The following is a 20,366-nucleotide window of genomic DNA, read 5'->3' on the forward strand; positions in this document are numbered from 1 at the left end:
GTTGCAAGTCATCGCTTTCATTTCTAAGATGAGATTTAAGGTATACTATGTCTTGTACGTACAGTTTTTATTTTGAAGTAGAGAAGTCTTCGGTTAATTTTTCATTAGTATATATGAAGGCTGCTGGTTTTTTCCTGGTTCCTACAGTTGAATGTTTTATTGCAGAAAAAAAAAAAGTTTCTTGAAGCCAGTTATTTCCATCTGAGTAGAGATTACGTGCTTGCAAGGAGTTAATACTATGTTTTATTGAAATAGAGTGAAAAAGACATGTCAATAACTTTACCTAAATGAAGAGACTCCCTTGAATATCATAGACACAAGCTGTAGACCTGCTTCAGTTTTGTGGCCATTTTAATTAGCCGTCCTTCAGATTTTAATAGGATTGTATTGTTTCCTTTGAAATTGCTCTTTTCCTACAGTGGATTAAGAATGCATTCATGTTTTAGTCTTTTGTTAAAAATATAACCATCTATACAGTAGCTACTGAAATATTGAAGTGTTAGTCACCCAAGGCAACTTTTACCTTGATAGAAACTTACGTTCTTTTGTAGCATAAACCAGTGCTATTGCAATGCGTCTTTATGGTCATGCAGTGGGTCTGTAAACAGAGTTTTGGGAGACCGCTTATGTTACCATTCAGAAGTACTTTAAAAATTAAACATTCAGAAGTACCTATCATAGCACAGATTTTACTGAGTTAATACACAAATCAACAAGCAATTATTCCACAATATTGCGTATCTATAAGGTGTGTGTACATACACATATATCCATTAATGTAAAGAAGAGATCTGTCCCAGAAAAGTCTAGACTTTTATACTTTTCATATTCTTATATTTTTATATTTTATAAAAAGAATAAATGACAAAAGAGACCCAATTAAAGAGAAAAGCCTAAGATTTTCTTATGGTTTACATTAAAAAAGCTTATGTATTTTCTTGGAACTTTTCACTTTGCAAGAACAAAAGAAATAATTGTGCTGAATTAACACGCATATTTTTTGAGCTGTCAAAAAAGTAAATGATTGGAGCTAAATTAAAGGTTACAAATATTTGGTTAATATCATTAGGATAATACAGCTTCAAAAGATTTTTTTACCCAACTACTGATTAAACTGTTAATAGTAAAATTGTTATTTGCTTTTGTGGTTTAAAAAAAGAAAAAAGTAAATGTAGGAGGGATGTGATTACTGTAGAGACAAGACAGGAGTGTAAAAACACTCCTGCATGTTACCGATGATGCATATTGAGAACTTTGTGTACAGTGAGTCTTTATTGAAGTAACTAAACTAGCTTTTGGTAACTAATAGGTATGTATGCAAAAAATAGTTGCTTTTGTTTTTATTACTCAGATGTTTGCTTAAATTACTTCCATTTATAAGCTCTGGTAACCATAAATGGAACTAATTTAAGCAAACATCTGAGTACCAACTCAATAAGTTCTTAATTAGAGAAGAATTCTCAGCTGTCCATAGAGTAGTAAATATAGAAGTTGTGTATCTTATACCCTTTCAAAAAAAGAATTTAGTATGACTAATATAATTCTGTTAACGAAGAGAAAGTACATCCGAATCTGAACTGAGCAACAATAAGTTTCAGAGATGCTCTCCTTTGTATTAATTTGAGTACCTAGATATCTAGGATCTTCTACTAGTAATACTAGGAGTTTTCTGAAGGGTAATCTCTTTCTCACCCTGGAAGGTTTCTTTGACATCTCAACTTTTACGAATAAGCATATCTGAGAATTCTGCATACAAGGACACTTGAAGTAACTAAACTAGTTCTTAATAACTAAACAACGTGGAAATGCGTGTACACAAAAAAAGCTGCCCTTGTTTTTCCTCACTGATGCTCTTTGTTTAGAAGCTGAGCTTCTCAACTTTCAGATGAGTTGCCTGTCTAATGTTGAGGGTGAACACCAGTCAATAAAATCACTTTAAATTTGAAAAATCTCAGTATGAATGCCTAACAGACTTCGTATTCTGAGAAGTTACCTATCTTTGCATATCAAATAGATATTTTGGAGGATGATTTTTTAATAGAGTAATTATAGGAAAATAGATAATTCCTCCCTTGAAATTACTAAAAGTAGCATATTGCGTGTTGTTTATTTGTGTGCTGTAGTTACTGGAGATCTAACTTTAATATTCATAGCTGTGGAGTTGTTTCTAGTAGAAGGTACACACCTAATTAGGTGAAGTGAGTTACAGCCTAGCAAACACCACTGACTGATCGTGTAACTTATGTAAACATTCACTTACATAGTCATTACTATTTTACCTTTTTGCAGTTTAGGAAGCTCTCTTCTAGACACAGCATTAATTTGATTCGTCTCCCTCTTTCTATTACTTCTGCATTTTTCATTTCAGTTCTCTGTGTGTAGATCATAAGTTCACAAGCCCTTTCTTTCTGAACTAAGCAAAGATTTTTGGAAAAATATATCTGTTCAGTCTTGCTCTTCATGTTTTGCTCTTCATGTTTTACCTTTGAACTCTTCATATAGATGTAGCAATCCTTACTGTCTCACCTGCTCAGAATATTATTGGTAGTGAAGGTTGTTTTTTTTCAAATTGCTAATATTTTTTTTTTTATGACAAAGATTTGATCAAGAATCTTATTGTGTTTCTTAAAGGAATGTCGCTGTCAGCAGGATCTTCCCCTCTTCATTCCCCCAAAATAACTCCTCATACATCTCCTGCTCCTCGAAGAAGAAGTCATACTCCTAACCCAGCAAACTATATGGTGCCTACTAGTGCCTCTGCTTCTGTTGCTAATGCTGTCTCTCAGCCTCCGTCTACTGGCCAGGTGATCCAGAAGGAAACAGTGGGTGGAACGACATACTTCTACACTGATACAACTCCAGCACCTGTCACAGGAATGGTATGTTTGCTTTCATACAGAAGTGTATGGAATTGGTTGATAACCACAGAGATTATTCTTAACAGTCTGAAACTCTTATTCTTCAGTATGACGAGGTGGCCTTTTAATTGTTGTAATTGTTCTTCCAAATCACTGAAATTTAAGGACCAGAGAATTTTTAATGTATTTTTCATTTACCTCTGTATAGAGTTTTGGGATATTTTTTTTTTTAATACAGCAATAGAAAGAAAGCATTTTACGTGTGTCTCAGTGGATACATACATAATGGGAAAACATCAAAAATTCAGATTGTGGCTTTTTTTCTGGTAGGTTAAATAACTCTTACATTCACAGTGGAGGGGAAAGGGCAGTTACAAAAATGTTAAAATAATTATGTACATACATAAACATACACCCTCCCCTTGAAATCATTAGTAGTGAATAGGACGTAAGGAAATTGTAATGTGTCCGACTGTGTTTGTGACAGTACTATGCATGATGACTTCGTAGTTCAGTAGTTCAAACTAAAAGGGTGACAAAACTCTGTTTTACCTATCCTTAAGTATTTTAAACTGCTTCTTAAAATGTTTTGTTTTCAGGTATTTCCAAACTACCATATTTACCATCCAGCTGCACCTCACGTTGCTTACATGCAGCCAAAAGCAAATGCACCTTCCTTCTTCATGGCAGATGAGCTCAGACAGGTAAGATGATAGAGAATTGAAAGGAAAATTGTGTGTCTTGGCAAAAACTAGAAAATCGCTAATAGTAGAAAAGAAGTAGCCACTCAAAATCTGTGCAGTCCATTTTCCCTGTGGAGAATTTTAAAAAATCGAGTCCTGTAATGTACGGAGTACAACAGAGGATGGGGGCAGGTTGCAGCATATGTGACTACAGTCTAAACTGCACGTCATGATTTACTATTCAGCTAAGTATTCTTACTCCTTGTGTGTTGTTTTGGTGTGCATGAGTTTGTTTATGTAGCATTCCTTTAAGCTGTGATCCTATCCAGTTTTAAAGCCTTTCACTGAAATGAAAGTGTATGCAGGTGTTTGATAAGTCCCCTGCTCTGAGGGCTGGCTTGCATCAACTTGACACTTGCATCAACTCCCAGTTTTAGTATGAGTAGGTGGTACTTCAAAGACGGTGTACTGTTAATTTATCAAACATGATGATCTCAATTATAATGTTCAAGACTTGACTTAATTTGTTCTTCAGGAACTGATCAACAGACACTTAATAACTATGGCCCAGATTGATCAGGCTGATATTCCTGGTAAGTGTTTCTTATAAACTAAACTGTGATTGTATTTTCTGCAACCATGCGTATTCAACGATATTAACAACATCTTGCAAAAAACACCACCTGTTTTTATTTTTTCGGGAAGCTTTAATCATCAGCCTGGGCTTGGATAACCAGATACAAAATATTTCAGAAATATGAAATTTGTTTCATGCTTCTATTTTTTTTTTCTGTAATTTTCTTTTTTTTTTTTTTTTGAAACCCCTTAATGGTTGGAAATAGTTAAAATTGCTGAGAAGGGAAAAAAATTAAGGCAAATTCTTCTTGTGAAGAACAGTATTGTGTTACTTTGTACATATTGAATGATGGATATATTTTCAAAGGCTGTATATAAACTAGCAAATTAGTTGGTTTTACAGTGGATTGTCTGGTATTGTCAGAGAAGGCTTTGTACTAGTTGTCAGGCAAGAGAAGCATATACTGTTCATTGTAATTTGACTTTTGGAGAATTTACAATTGACTGTTCAACTTGATTTAAATAGATGGCTTCTTTTGGTTGTGGTATCCTTACTTGTCAAATGTGCGTTAAATATGACAATGATACAGTAAAAAAATGAAGTTTAATTTACTAATCCAGATGAAGTACAAGTATATATCTTCTTGCAAGGGTAATGTCTTAATCTGATTTATAAACCTTCAGCACCTCTCTGTTTTCTAAACCAGTATGTTAAAACATGTAAGATTCATACTTGCTTTTTTGTGATGAAAACGGGGTTCTTACAGTGGTATGAAGTCTGTATGGAAATTGGTGTTTATTTATGAATCTATGCAGGAAAAAAAACAGCAAAGAAAGGTCGTTGGGAAGGGTCAATTTTTAAGGCAAATGAGAAAATGGCAGATGGAACTGTGTGTCCATTCTGTTGATAGTACTTGGTGTAACTTTTTTCTGAAGACAGTTATTTTAGCTCTGTGGAATCTCTTCCAGGAACCTGTGTACTGGTACTAAAGCAAAAATAGTGAATTTTAACTTTACGTGCACCTAAAAGATTGTGCAAAGATTTTACATATTAATGACAGTGATTTTGATCTTCTCTGCTAATGTAATAACTTTCTTAAAGTCAACTGAAGCCTAATATGTTTCTGTGTATAAACGGATTTTAGCAGTTCCTGCGGAAGTGGACAGCTACCATAGTCTCTTTCCTTTGGAACCACTGCCACCACCCAATCGGATACAGAAAACAAGCAACTTTGGGTACATTACGTCATGCTATAAAGCTGTAAATAGTAAAGATGACCTGCCATATTGCCTTCGGAGGATACATGGTGAGAAAAATCGAGTTGTTTCAATAGAACCAGCGTTCCTAAGCATGCTAGTCATATTTTAACATCTGGTTGCTTTTCAGTAGTTAAAGTAAAAAATTCTTCCCCAGAACATTACATTCTAAATCATGGTGGTTGTTCTTTTCTAGGTTTTCGTCTTGTTAACACAAAGTGTATGGTATTGGTTGACATGTGGAAAAAAATTCAGCACTCAAATATAGTAACTTTGCGTGAAGTGTTTACCACTAAAGCATTTGGAGAACATTGTAAGTTTTTTGTTTTTTTTTTTTCCCCAACTGATTTGTTGAGACTTTTTTTCTAAATATGCTAGAGTTACTAATTGTCACATGTTTCTATTTTTAAGCTCTGGTGTTTGCATATGATTTTCATGCTGGAGGAGAGACCATGATGAGCAGACACTTCAATGATCCTAGTGCTGATGCCTATTTCACAAAACGAAAATGGGGTAAGGAAAATACATTGTCATACAGTGATTCTGTGAACTATTTCCAATACTTAAGCAGTAAATACCTGGCCAGAAATAGTCAATTCAACTTAATTTTTTAGCTAATCAATTCTGTCGTATCACAAGCTGATTGGGTTCAGAGAACTCTTTTTCAGTTTTTATTTGTAAAATTTCTGATTTTTTTTTTCTTTTTTTTAATAACAGATAATTGTAACTAGAGTTAAAAGCTAAGGTAAAAGTCTTAACAATTAACAATTTACTTTTCTGGTCACATTTGACATGACTAATTTGCAAAATTGACATCAGTTTGTAAGGGAATTAGAGTTGTTTGACAGGGAAGTAAGTTTGAACAGGACTGGGAGTCAGGAACTCTGGGGTCCTAATCGCAGATCTGTCACCGGGTGACACCTGACATGTTAGAGATGTTTCCAAAATCATAAGACATATGCTGTGTCAATTTGATACTTGCTGTTCAGGTGCCCTCCACTTACTATTTTTTTTTTTTTCTCTTCATAAAGTATCATGAGGACTAATTCGATAGTGCTTTATTTAATGTTTTGAAATGCAAAGTACTAGTTAAGACAAGAAATGACTTGAGAAATCCTGGTAACATATTCTTTTCAGACACAAACTTCACACCGTAGGTCTAATTTTTTTCAGATTTATACTGTGGCTTCAAAGGAGTCACTAAAGCTACATCTATATTCATAAATAAAATCTGTCATAGCATGGTCTGTGGCTCAGCAAGTCACCCAGCAGAGCTCATATCCGTATGGTTAAAGCCTCTTCCCCTCCAAAACAGTATGCTGGCTATCATACTGGCTCTTAGGACCAGTGCATGATCCATGCAGTCCCACAGACTGTAGCCAGGTGTTGTCTGGAACATAGCGGGCCAAAGCTGTTAAAACCCAGTGCCATGCTAAGAAAGAGATGGTCTCAGCTGAATGGAATCACAGAAAGATTTAGGGTAGGAAGGTGCCCTTGGAGCTCACTTGATCCAACTTCCTGCTTGATGCAGGACCAACCCTGAAATAAGATCCAGCAGTAGGGGCAACCAGAGGACTATGACCTGGCCTTGTTTGTTTATTAGAGTAGATGTTCCCTAAACGTCTTCAGGCTGCCAGTGTATAAAGAGAAGCAAAAGCTAAAGTTTCTTCTTTCTTATGCCTTTTGACATTAGAGCCTTTAGCTGCGAGTTCAATCTGTTTCAAAGGTTGACATGGAAAACTTTACTTGTCTATCTGGTAGATCAGAGTATAATGGATGGGTAGTGTGTAAATACATTCAAAGGCTTGTAGATCCCTTATATACTGAATAATTCCTATGGGCTTTGCACTGAGCTGACGAGTATAAGTGAGGTGAGATCTTGAATTCCACCATTGGTTTTGGTGGTACTGTCTCAGGCAGAAGAAACCCTAGTTTGACTTGTGATATCCTGTGGCAAGTCAAAGAATGCAGATACAAATTCAGTGAGCCTGATGTGAAACTAATTTGACAGGATAAACCTGGAATGCCTACTGCCAGGTTAATGACTCTTAATGTTCAGGACTAGACTTATGAGTGTCTCCCACCTATGGTTTTAAATTTCCATGTCAATCAGTCGTTGTTACGTTTTTGTACCTCCCTAGAGTGTTACAGAAGAATGATGTCTGTTCTAGATAAAATAATAGAAGTTATAATAAAATTCTTGGGGATACATTCTTTTGTCACACTGGAAAAGAATTCAGTTTTGCTCCCCTAAAGGCAGTCAACGTCTCATTAATCTGTCAAAGTTCTTTGAAGGAAAATCCAGTAGATAAGATCTTGGATTTTCAGTGAAGTCCGTCAGAGTCTCTAAAAGAAACGAAGTGACGATGAGATAAGAGAAAGTCACCAGTTAGTTGAATAACTGGTTAGAAGGTAAGAAACAGAGTAGGAGTGAACAGTTGATTTTCACAGTGAAGGGAGGTCACTGTTGGGGTCTCACAAGAATATGTGCTGGGACTTGTATTTCTTAACACATCCACTTATTTGCACTGAAGATGAATAATGGTCTGTCAAAGTTTGCTGATAATATCAAATTATTTGGGTTGTTAAGAACAAAGGCCGATTGTGATGGATTGCAGAAGGATCTTACAAGACTGGGACTCTTGGCAATAATCTAGCAGGTGATGTAATGTAAACTGATGTGATGAAGGGAAAACAGAACCACAATCACAGAATGTTAGGGGTTGGAAGGGACCTCTGTGGGTCATCTAGTCCACCCCCCTCTAGCTTTTAACATAACTCTAGCTTTAAACATGAAGTGGTGGCTTCTGTGGCTGTTACCACGCAGTAATAGATGTGGGGCTATAGTTAAGTAGATTGAGGAAAGTATTGTCCTATTGCTGAATAGCAGTAAATAGAAAATGGATTGTTTTAAGAAAAGAGTAAATAACGAAATAAAAGATATTGTATTCAAAATGTGGGTGCATCAGAATGCTGTCTGTAGTTGTAGTCCTCCTTACACATTTTGAAGGGAGTAGAAGAACAGCAAAGAAGTCGAAGAAGTGCCAGGGATGGTCAAAGTCATGGAACATCTTCTATATGAAGAACAGCAAAGTGGAGTAGAACTTTTCATGCTTTTAAAAGTGGACAGGAGTATGATGGGGTTAAAAATTACTGGAATATGGTAGGTGTCTGAAAAACCATCTGGGATAAAGAAAAAAAGAATAAGCAATAATAGCTTGCTCTTTCATCCAGCCTGAAACTGGGGACTGACAAATGAAATTAGTCAGGTAGCAAATTCAAGACCTGGGTAAAGATAATTAAGCCATGGAGCTTTGTCAAAGATTATTGTGGATGTTTGCCTGGGTTCAAGGGGAAAGTGGGCTCACTCATGGAGAAGAAATACTTGAGGACTGTTAACTGCAGACACTGTCTCTAGCTCAGGAGTTCTCTGAGCCGCAAATCATTGGAGGCTAGTAGAATATTTTATTTGTGTATGTTCATACACTCAGGTATCTAATCCAAGCATTGTTCTGATCTTAGTGTATGTGTCTATAAAACAGGCTAGTGGGCTATCTGAACTGTTTATTTGACCTATTACAGCTTCCGTCTGTAGGCAGGAATGGTCTTTGAAACTGGAAATAAGACATCAATTTCTATCAGCCAAACCAAAGTATTATTTAATTAAAATGAACTGTTGTGGCAGAACTTACAGGCTTAGGTAAGGAAGGATAACTCTCTCCTACCTGTCGCACTTCTCATTACCTGCTCTTCCAGTCTTTTTATTAGATAAATTAGAAAAAAAAAGTCCCATGAAATTCCCGAATTTTGCCAAATCTTTCTGCACATCTTTGCTTTGGCCTTTTTTTTTTTTTGGTAACTGCTGCTTTCTAGTCTGGTCCTCAGTAGAAGGAGCAATTTAAGAGAGAAAAATAAGATTGCATACCTATAACTTGATTTCTCAGAATTGCCTGCCTTCACAGATCCTTTCTCCATCCCCTCACAGAGTTTCTTGGCCGTCTGCCTGCCTAGAGGAGACTCCCAAGAGAAGCAGGGGAATGGATGGAAGTTGGGTACTCTGCAACATGAGGCCCAGATTAGTACAATTGCTTTTAAAGGTTTTAGGAGGCACAACACTGTGAACCTGATCAGTGAACTCAGAGAATTTGATTTCAGGTATGCAACCTTATTTATGTTGAACACTCCAGTTGGCAACATGAGACTCTGACAGTTAAAAGATGAGGTTTATGGTCTACATAGCTGTGTTGCATGTCACTGTCAGTGTGGTCAGTCTTGGGTTTTTTCTTTGTGATGTTATTTATAGAGCCTGTTACAGAACTACTTTGGAAGGGATTTGGGGGGTGTGTGTGTGGAAAAATAGCAGCTTATATTTATATGTATACTGTAAATTAATGTCTTTGTTACTTCTGAATGCTGTAAAATTTATTGCTTGTGTTCTTCATGCCATGAAATATCCTCTTTCTTCAGGTGGTACAGTGTGATAATCCAATATTTTTCTGTCATATTTTACTAAATTTACACAAGATTTAAAATCAGGAGTCTGACTTTTCGGTTAACTGTTACTTGGAGTACATTTATTTGAAAAGTTCCTTTTTGTTTGATTCTCATCCCTCATATTTCCTCAATACATTTATTACTATTGAAAGTATGTAAACATTAAATCTGTTGTTCTGGAACTTGTTGGTTTTCTTCCACCTTTCTGATATTTCTCAACTTCAGATTATAGTACATGTTAGTGCATTAGTCTCTGCAGAAGTGAGATTATCTTTAAATTAGCAAGTTAACCCGAAAATACTGGAATGTTGTCCTTAACAGTCCGATAATCAGATGGTAAACCACGTTCTGAATGTACATACTTCAAAACTATTAGCTAGAAAATCCTGGCAGACTAACAGTAACTATCCACTGCTGCCAGTAAGGTTTTTTCTTTGTCCTGATGAGTTTTTGTGGTTGGCAGAGATAAGCATGCCTTTGATATGTCCTTTGGTCTGCTTATTAAAAACACTGAGTAATTAAGCGCTGGTGTACATGCTGTTAATAGTAGTTTTCAGCATCACAGATTCTGCTTTTCAGCAAACAAATACTTTCTAATCAAGATAGGCAAATTTCCTAGACCTTGTTTTCCTTTGGAGACATTAATAGCAGTACGTAATGCACAAAAATGGACTTCACTGCTGACTTTACAGTTTTTGCATCCCCAGTTGCTGAATGCTTTTTCATAAAATGCCTCTTCCATTGCAAAGGGAGTGAGTTGTGTACTTAGGCTATGATGAGGAGAAAGAATGTATGAATATTGAAAGTCAACATGATATTGTTGAGGACAAAATATGACTAATAATGATCCTAAAATTCCTTTGCCAAAAGCTGCAACTTTTTCAAAGTAAATTCAAGTTCTCAGTATCTTCAGATTTTTTTACAAAATGTAGTGCTGCATTAGTACTTCTGAACCTTTCTGTATATTGAAAGTTGGGAAATATAAAACCGAAACCCAGGTTTCCCTGGAGAAGGGGGAGAAATGAAGGCTACTGCATTTATATTACGTTCAGTACTTAGAAACACCAAGCAAACACTGAACAATTCAGTTCTCAGTATAAAAGACTGATTTACAGGCCTGAGAGGTTCAGTTTAGTGAGCAGCTATATCTTTTATTGGGCTTCTGATTTTTTTTTTTTTTTTCTTTTCATAACTGTCTGAGAATTGCTGTTTGTTAGGATGCTTTCTGACAGTGTTCCTGGTGATGTAAAACAGGTGCTACTGCCGGTGGTCCCCACTCTTCGCAGCCTGGGACTATCCCTGAGTTTATCCTTGCTCTGGGGAACTGAATTTCATTTGAATGCTTTTTTAACAAACAGAAAAGTAGTATACACGTGCACACCAATGCAAAGGGTACACTTCTTGTTCCATTAAGAACATCATACCACAGAATTTAGAAATAAATAAATAAAAATGTTAGCAATGAATTTTATCTTAACTCGTCAGGGAAACATAATGGATAACCTGTGTTTTTGAAATGGCAGGTTTTACATTTTTAATCTTCTCCTTTAGTATCTATGCTCTGCATCTCAGAGATGAAAGTAGTGGCAGAGCTGAGTCTACCCTGCAGTAGGTGGGAAGAATAGAACCTGAAATTTTGCATGTGTGGCTGTGGATTGAGCCTGTGGTAGGAAACCTTTTTCAAATCAACCATGAAACCTTTGAAATCCTGATTATTTTTGTAATGGTTTCTTATATTCTTGTGATGTTTTCCACTATGTTCAGCATGTTTGGAAAATTTTCAGCTGTGTGTTTTGCCTGTAGAGTGAGCTTTTGGGTCTTATCTCCTTGAATCCTTGCTCAGGTGCCATTTGTGGCAGGTGTGATGGGCCTCATGTGACATGCATTGCAATCAGCATTGCAGCAAGCCGAACTGCTTTTAATCTGACTTGTTTTAAACAGATAAATATGTAAGAGGGCATTTCAAAACTGATTCTTCCAGTGCTTTAGCTTGTACTTTAGTGTATGGGAACGTGAGGTGCAGCCAGCCAGTCTGCAAGCAGCAGCCTAGACTCAGCTGTAGCCTCAAGGGAGTCTTTCCAGTAGTAAAATGTTGCTTGATTGAGATTTTTCTGATGGAGGGGAGAAGCTGTGTTGAACTCTAGATCTTTCAGCTTTTCACTGTATGTTGAAAATTCTCTTGGTTACGTTGCCATTATCTGGAAATCAAAGGGCAAGTGCTGTTGTTAAATTGCATGCAGAAAAACAACCCCCAAGTTTTTGCTTTTCTCTCTCTTTAAGATATTTTAGCAACATTTCTGTTCTCGACGTATTTATTTCATACAGATGTAACTCTGTCTTATAGTGTCCATACGCATTCCTGTTAAACATATCACATGCAGTGCTATTTACCAAATGTAAAGTGTATTCTATAGCAAGTAGTAACTAGAGAAGGAGCCTCAACTAATAAAGGAGGTTATATCTCCTCAGTCGTTCTGTATCATAATTTTTGTCATGCTTAAGAAGAGAGAATCATGAGGGGAAAAAAGTTTGCTACATAAGACTTCTGGTATGCTGGTTTGTGGGAAGTGATTTGCATAATAATTCATCAGGAGGCCAGAAAAAACAAAGAATATCTCATTTTACTCAGCCTTCAGTAGACATGCCAAGCTTATTGCTATTTAAAGGAATCAGTGTCTTGATCTTTGTAATTTAAACCAAAGAACCTTAAACCTGAGAAATGAACTAAAGTTTCAAAACAAACAAAAGCTCAGATATGAAAGCTGGGAACATTCCCAGCCCATCACACCAAAATTGGGAAAATTTCTAAGTAAAATTTTTTCAGTAATGTGTTTCCTTTTCTAACTCTTGCATACATTGGTGTGTGTTTGTGCGTACACATGCAAGCACACACATACACAAACCTGTTTTGAGCAAGTGCACAGATGGTGATACACTTCTGTAGGGAGAGGAAAAAATAAAAACAAAAAAAACAAAAAACAAATGTTTGGAGGAGAGGAATGCAGTCAGTTTACAACTGAATTAGATGCTTACATGATTTTACTGAATACTGATGATGACATTGGTCTCAAAATGAGCAAAATCAGTAGTAAGGCAACCTCATGAAATGCCTAGCATGTTTTGTAAAATCGAGATGCGCTGTCTTACTCTGTATGTATTTTCTTCTCTTACTTTGGCTTTGTGTCACACAAACAGTAGAAACTTCTTTGTATTACATGCATCTTACTAAAAATAACATTTTTTACCTATATCTTGTTATTTTTTTTAATCTCTGGCTCAGTACTACTCAGAAAAGGTTGGCTTGTAGAATTTGGGTGTGTGTTTGCGAAGAATTAGTTTTACTTTTGAAAGCAGGACTACAAATCTGTTTGGAAGGGGAGAGATACATTGCTTTCATGTGGCCCATTGAACAGGGGTCATGCAGTGATGACTCGTTAGTAGCTGGGTCACAGCAGAATGTACGTGAAGTTGTGGTTGGTGATGTTTAGCCACCAAATCTTCCAGTCCGATTTCTCCATGTAATTTGAAACTGGTTTGTTACTTTGATCAGATGATAGAGAATGTTTAATTTGTAAGCCTTCTTGCAGTAAAGGAGGTAAAACAGGGTCTGTTGTAGCTGTTGTGGTACAAGCTCATTGTTCAGAAAACTGGCATTTTTGTTCTGAAGTACCTGTGTATTTTAATGTACCACCCACTTACAGCAATTTCTAATCAGAGCTCTTTTTGTAGTGATTATTCATCCTAAACTTTAAAAATCAGCATAGTTTTCCCGAATGCGAGAGTGAAAATAGTAATGCCTAATGAGCTGTCGGCATTTTAAAATGTGGTCTCTTTCCCAAAAAACCCAATCTGAACCTAGCAAATAAAAAAAGCCCCAACCCAACCATTAAAGCACAAGAGATAAGTCTTTCAAGGACCGTTAAGAGTTGAATGAAAGGAGTATGTGAATTAATTGTGTAATTCAAAATGCACTAACTTTAGTTTTACGTAGTAGCTTTTTGTTGACGCTTACAACATTTTGTTTCTAGGACAGCATGATGGACCTCTACCACGGCAGCACGCTGGATTGCTTCCAGAATCTTTGATATGGGCATATATTGTGCAGCTCAGCTCTGCATTACGGACCATTCATACAGCAGGACTGGCGTGCCGAGTTATGGATCCAACAAAAATTCTGGTAACGGGCAAAACAAGGTAATGAAAGCATTCATTCTCACTGTGTACAGTGATCTGTATTCATGGTAGCTGCTGACCATTCACCTGTTACGGAACTAGCAAAGTGTAACTAGAAAGTTCTGTTACTTTTATCTGGCACGAGACAAAAAAAGTTTTAGTATGTATTCATTTTTAAAGTTCTTTCTAAACATATTTTGGGAAGACTAACGCAATATCCTCAAAGTACTGTTCAGATTCATGACTGACAGTTTAGAAATTTGTCGATTTATTTGTAAACTGAAGAATGTCTGTTGCATTTTATCAGATAGAATTAGTATTTTCTGCTTCACAGTAATTTGCTGAGTACTGATGACTTTTTTTTTTGTCGTATAAAGCATTCAGTGAATGCTAGAGGAAAAATTGAGTAACCAACAAAATTTAATGACACTTCTTCGTTTTCTCCTCTTCTTCGTAAAGGTTACGAGTTAATTGTGTTGGGATCTTTGATGTTTTGACATTTGACAACAGTCAAAATAATCCGCTGGCATTAATGGCTCAGTTTCAGGTAAGACAACAGCACTGTAGTTAGGTTGGTGAGTTGGCACAGGGAGTACTGAAAACCAGTGTGATTCCTTTTGAAAGACAAATGTTTTAATTAAACTGTAGTCCAGTATATCTGTCTCTAAATAACTGTATTTTTTCATTCCTGATTTGATCTTGGTTCTGCCGTGCCTTATTCAAATTTGCTTGCAATTTAGAAATGTGAAAGCTCATTTTGCTGTCTTCTGTTCCTAAAATTCCAGCAAACTCACCAAACATGTTAAACTATTAGTACTTAATAAACTTAAGTCAGAAGTGGTTGGAAATATGGATTTCTAAAGGAAGGAGAAGAAAAGTCTTACATTTAGTTTTAGAGATCAAAAAATAATGCTTCAGTAACAGTTTTTGCTCTGCTTTCTATTTTCTTCTTTTAACAAAAATAACGGTGTTGAATACCTGTTCACAGAGGAGTAAGAGATCTTTGAAATAACTGCACTTAGGCCTTCTTGCTCCTAAAAGGTTCTAGTGTAGCTTTATTTTAAGCTTCTAGTTCTATTGTGCTCTCCTGGTGTCCTCTGAAGAGTGGACTCTGCATAATTCCTGAATTAAGAAGAATCCCTTTAGACTTCAAAAAACAGTTCCACAGTCATCTGGATCATCACTGTGTACAGGAGTGCCGCTTTCCCTAACTTCCCCTCAGGGTAAAGTACATTGCTTCAGCAGTCATCACATACCCTGTCTGTAATGGGAGTGAAAGACTACAGTAGGGAGTTGGCTTTAATTTATTTTCGTTAATTGAGCTTATTCACTGTGAAAAAATTGCTCACTCACAGTCTTCCAGTAATAAATGAAATATATGAACTTTGGTCAGGCAGAAACTAGCTTATTAGAGACCATGTCTTAGAACATAGCAGCTTTTTTTGAATGTTACACTAAAGCAATTTTCAGTATACTTTGACCATATCAAAGGATTTCGCACCTGCCCAGCTACATATCAGTGGGCTTTTAGTAATCATTTAGTGGCAAACAGCTGAGAGAAGATAGAAATATGTGCAAGTGAGGGATTCTATGCCTAAAAATGTAATGAGTTGGGTTTTTTTTAAACAGTTCTTTAAATTTATTCTAATTGCAACTGGGAAAGATCTTCCTGAGGTATTATGACACTGAAGTAATTTTAAAGCAAAACGCTTAATGTACTTGGAGGTACAAATCTAAAAATACTCACAGGTACACGAATCTGTCAAAAGCATTTACCACCGTGGCAGCCCAACACTTGGCAACTAACTTGCTTGCTAATGCCTAATTTTGTGTAGGGGGGGGTGTTTTTTCATGTTTTATACATTGTGAGTATCCAAATTGTTCAGGTATCACTGCTAAACCAGAAAAAAAGTACTCTTACGTACATAGTTTGGAAGATCTGAACCGACGTTAGAAAATATATTATTGCCTTCTTTGTTGTCGCTTCTTCTGGAAGGGCTGGGCTTTTGCTATGCATTTTGTGCACGAAGAGATTCTGGAATGAGTTCATTCCTTGAAATTCAGGAGTCATTTATCATCCCCTACCTTTGTTTGCCCTAGCCAGATAAAATTACAAAATAACAGCTGCTGCTTGTCCTTTTTCCTCTCGATCCATGACCCAGTTCCTGAATTCCTCTGGGACTCCTGTGACTGTTGAAAATTCAGGTTATCTCTTAGTTTACTGCCCAGCTAATGTGCATTTCCTTGTTGCTGTCTTCAATGGAGGGAAGGTATTTTTGTTAGCATTTGTCACTTTCTGGGTATTTCCCATTGTTAATATAGATAGGGAAGAGTTTGGCCAGAACAGTGAGGGGCTATGTAAGAGGAATGCAGTTATTCTTTACAATCTGTGTTAAGCACACACTAATTTATATGATCATTTAGGAGTTAAATAAAGGCAAAAATAAGGGAAGTTAAAAAGAGGTAAATGAAATATGAATCACAGAATCACAGAATAGTAGGGGTTGGAAGGGACCTCTGTGGGTCATCTAGTCCAACCCTCCTGCCGAAGCAGGGTCACCTACAGCAGGCTGCACAGGACCTTGTCCAGGCGGGTCTTGAATATCCCCACAGAAGGAGACTCCACAACCTCCCTGGGCAGCCTGTGCCAGTGCTCCGTCACCCTCAGAGGGAAGAAGATCTTCCTCATGTTCAGACGGAACTTCCTGTGCCTCAGTTTGTGCCCATTGCCCCTTGTCCTGTCACTGGGCACCACTGAAAAGAGCTTGGCCCTATCCTCCTGACACCCACCCTTCAGATATTTGTAGGCATTTATAAGGTCCCCTCTCAGCCTTCTCTTCTTCAGGCTGAACAAGCCCAGTTCCCTCAACCTCTCCTCGTAGGGGAGATGTTCCAGTCCCCTCATCATCCTCATAGCCCTCCGCTGGACTCTCTCCAGTAGCTCTTCATCTTTCTTGAACTGGGGAGCCCAGAACTGGGCACAGCACTCTAGATGAGGCCTCACCAGGGCAGTGTAGAGGGGAAGGAGAACCTCCCTCGTCCTGCTGGCCACGCTCTTCTTGATGCACCCCAGGATCCCATTGGCTTTCTTGGCAGCCAGGGCACACTGCTGGCTCATGGTTAACCTGTCGTCCACCAGAACACCCAGGTCCCTCTCCGCAGAGCTGCTCTCCAGCAGGTCCACCCCAAGCCTCTACTGGTGCATGAGGTTGTTCCTCCCCAGGTGCAGGACCCTGCATTTGGCTTTGTTGAACCTCATCAGGTTCCTCTCTGCCCAGTTTTCCAGCCTATCCAGGTCACGCTGAATGGCAGCACAGCCTTCTGGTGTATCTACCACACCTCCCAGTTTGGTATCATCAGCAAACTTGCTGAGGGTACATTCTAACTCTTCATCCAGGTCATTGATGAAGAAAAATGTCTGCTTGCATTAAAAACAAGGTCTTAAACCTATATAAATTCCAGCACACCAATTCCCACCCCCCAATCCTTAGGTCATGTGTCAGTCAGTTAAGAGCTACAGATGGGAAAACTGTAAATGGGGATGTAGGAAACAGCAGAAAGGTTTAATAAATATTTCTGTATTTGGAATAAAATGAAGGTGAGCCTTCTCCATGTGAAATGAAAACATAAGTTTTATTGATTTAATGAGGGCTACAAGGTTACATTTGCTCAAAGTGAATATTTTTAATTTGGTAAACCAGTATAACTTTCACATATACCTCCCCATGTAAAGAAACTAGCTGAAGAGGCATTTGAAGTATTAATGTTGACTTTAAAAAAATAAATAATAAAAAAACCCCTATGAACTTGGAGGGACTTCTAAGTGCAATTCCAGAACTTAAAAGGATAAGTGAATCCACAGAATTGTAGAGTGGATGAGTTGATACTGATCCAAGTAAAGCAGTGGAACAGGATAAACAAAGAAGTAATGTCAGTTTCAAAGAGTTTATGGAGAATAGATCTTGTAAAAAATAAGATTTATTTGACTAGCTTACATGTCTGGCTGATAAAACCAAGTGTATAAAATGCTGAGGTATTTCCAGGACATTTGGCATAGTAGCACATACCATTTTAATATTGAAAAAAAAAATTATGCAGAAGGGAATGGGTAATTACTCAAATGACTTTTAAATTGCTCACTGACATATTTGAAATTCATTTGATAACAGGGAGACATTAATGAAGAGTGCTGTTTCTGAGGTTATCTCCTAGGGGCTGCTTTTTAGTCTAATGCTGTTTAAGATCTCTGTCAATGAACTAGACGATGGTGATAAAATCTTTACTAGCAAAGCTTTCAGGAGATAAAAAGATAGGTTGATACACATTACAGTTATGAATTCAATTGCTAATTAAATCGTCATTAGATGCATGCAAGGTGCATTTTTGAACAAAAGGCAGCCTGTGTTAAAAGGTATAAAGCTTTTCCTTGAAGTTTAGAATCAACTTAGTATGACTTAATAGTCACTGTCGATAGGTACCATAGCAAAAGTCTGCTGGCAGGTCTGTGGCAAAAGGGACTGCTGCGATCCATGGATACGTGCAAAGCATGATACGGAGTATAAACAGGGAAGTGATCGTACCTGATGTTGATCTGTACCTTGCACTAGCAAGGCTACTACAGGAATACGGCATTTATTTCTGGTGTCCCTGCTCCGGGGAGGCCTAGTGGTTCTTGTGTGCCTCCTTTAACCTTTCTCTGCCTAGAACCAGGAAGAGCTGAATCTGACGTTTTCAGAGCAGAGGCTAGAGCTTAACAGGCATCTGTGGATTGCTTCTGTATAGAAAGGATGGTGTACCCCGGCTTCTGGGAAACTGCGTACCCTGTCTGCAAGGATAGAGTTGGTCGGTGGATGGTAGTTTTGTCCTCTTTAAAATACGAATCTGACTTCCATAAATCCTGGTGTTTGTGGGTCCCTTCCAACTTGAGATGTTATGATTCCCCTATTGCATAGGAAAATTACTGCCTGTCTTTGTGCACTTGTAAAACTTCAAACATTGGGCATTGTAATAACATTTGCTTTCAGGGTTTCAGCTGTCAGTGAATAGTGAAGCACCTCCACAGAGCAATTCAGCTTGCTCAGAATTAGAATTGTCTTGTCTTGCAGAATTACAGATATTTTAAATCAATCACTCTTAACTGAATCGCTTGAAGTTTAAGTTTCTAAAGTTAGTGGCATGAATCCAAGCCACTTTTGCAACTCAAGCATTGACTGTAATTTGAAATGTGTGTGTTTGGGGCTGCAGTGGTGTGTTATATCATCTCTGCTAGTTTTTTTTTTTTAGATGTAATTTGCAAAACAGACAAAAATTAAGGTTGTGAGTCAAATATTCAAAATCCAAAAGCCTTAATTTAGAATTTCCTGGCTGATGTTAATGTAAGACACTTTCTCAACCATTTTAAAAATGTAATGCAATCTGTATTGTGAAAACACCTATGTAAAGGAAGACTGTTTTCATAGGATCTTGCCTGAAGTTGTATATTTTCTGTCTCAGGGTTGTGTGATGATAGAGAATTTGTGTAGGATACATCCTTATGAGTTACTAGAAGTTGGAAGTGTAAAGGAAGAGGAAAGATTGTGGTTAATACAAATACTTGCATATTTCTTCTAAGTCTTTTAGAGAAAATAATAATAATGCCATTGTGCCAGATGACATATGCCTCTGTATAGATACTGCATCAGCAAGATTCCTCTAGTACTATAGCAGTGTCCTCTGCTGCTCCAACTGACTACTTCGTAGTGGAAGCAAGTGAGTTCCTAGCAAAATGGAGTTTGTTGCTCTGGTTCATTTCTGTTTACCAAAGTACAGGTGAATGCTGTTACTCAGGAATTCCTGGTTCCTTAGGAGATTGAGTCTAGCAAATGTCAGTCCCATCTGCTTCTCCACCACTTTGTCCTTATATTTGTCTCATTTTCCACATCCTGTTTCTGTCTTCATTAGCTACAAGAGTACCATGCATTTTAACTTCTGCCATGTTGTGTATCCATGTTTAAATTGTGCTGCTTGATCATACTTGACATGGAAACAGTGAGCACATTGAAAGACCTGGAAATGTTTTCTTCGTTCAGTCCCTCAACATTTGGGAGATGTGGCTGCAGGGAAAGCCCTGTTCAGCTATGACAGCCAGAGGCTGCAAGCGTGGTTACCTCTCCGGGTGGAAGAGCTGTGAGGGGCTGTGGCATGTTCACCATCCCAGTAGTTTTCTAAAGCCGCCGAATTCTAAACAGAACTTTTAATGTTGCAGTGCTGCCAAATTTTTGGCCCTTCTTATAGAAATGACGAAAGGTGGATTCCTTCTATGACTGCGTTCTCTTCTAAACAGCAT

General features: G+C 37.4%; 1 protein-coding gene across 5 annotated transcripts in view; it reads left to right on the forward strand.

Annotated features, from left to right (window-relative positions):
- PAN3 (poly(A) specific ribonuclease subunit PAN3) overlaps positions 1 to 20,366 on the forward strand; it is an 82,319-nt gene that overhangs the window by 50,104 nt on the left and 11,849 nt on the right. For all 5 annotated transcript variants that reach the window (XR_012763830.1, XM_075419856.1, XM_075419867.1 and 2 more), the window contains 8 exons: positions 2,632 to 2,879; positions 3,458 to 3,562; positions 4,077 to 4,134; positions 5,263 to 5,424; positions 5,571 to 5,687; positions 5,786 to 5,887; positions 13,897 to 14,062; positions 14,501 to 14,588. Coding sequence is in view for 4 of the 5 variants with exons in the window: in XM_075419856.1 (XP_075275971.1) it covers positions 2,632 to 2,879; positions 3,458 to 3,562; positions 4,077 to 4,134; positions 5,263 to 5,424; positions 5,571 to 5,687; positions 5,786 to 5,887; positions 13,897 to 14,062; positions 14,501 to 14,588 (1,046 nt within the window). In the remaining variant the exon portion in view is untranslated. The remainder of the gene's footprint in view (positions 1 to 2,631; positions 2,880 to 3,457; positions 3,563 to 4,076; positions 4,135 to 5,262; positions 5,425 to 5,570; positions 5,688 to 5,785; positions 5,888 to 13,896; positions 14,063 to 14,500; positions 14,589 to 20,366) is intronic.

Source organism: Opisthocomus hoazin, chromosome 1 (assembly GCF_030867145.1).
Source record: "Opisthocomus hoazin isolate bOpiHoa1 chromosome 1, bOpiHoa1.hap1, whole genome shotgun sequence".
Classification (NCBI taxonomy): Eukaryota; Metazoa; Chordata; class Aves; order Opisthocomiformes; family Opisthocomidae; genus Opisthocomus; species Opisthocomus hoazin.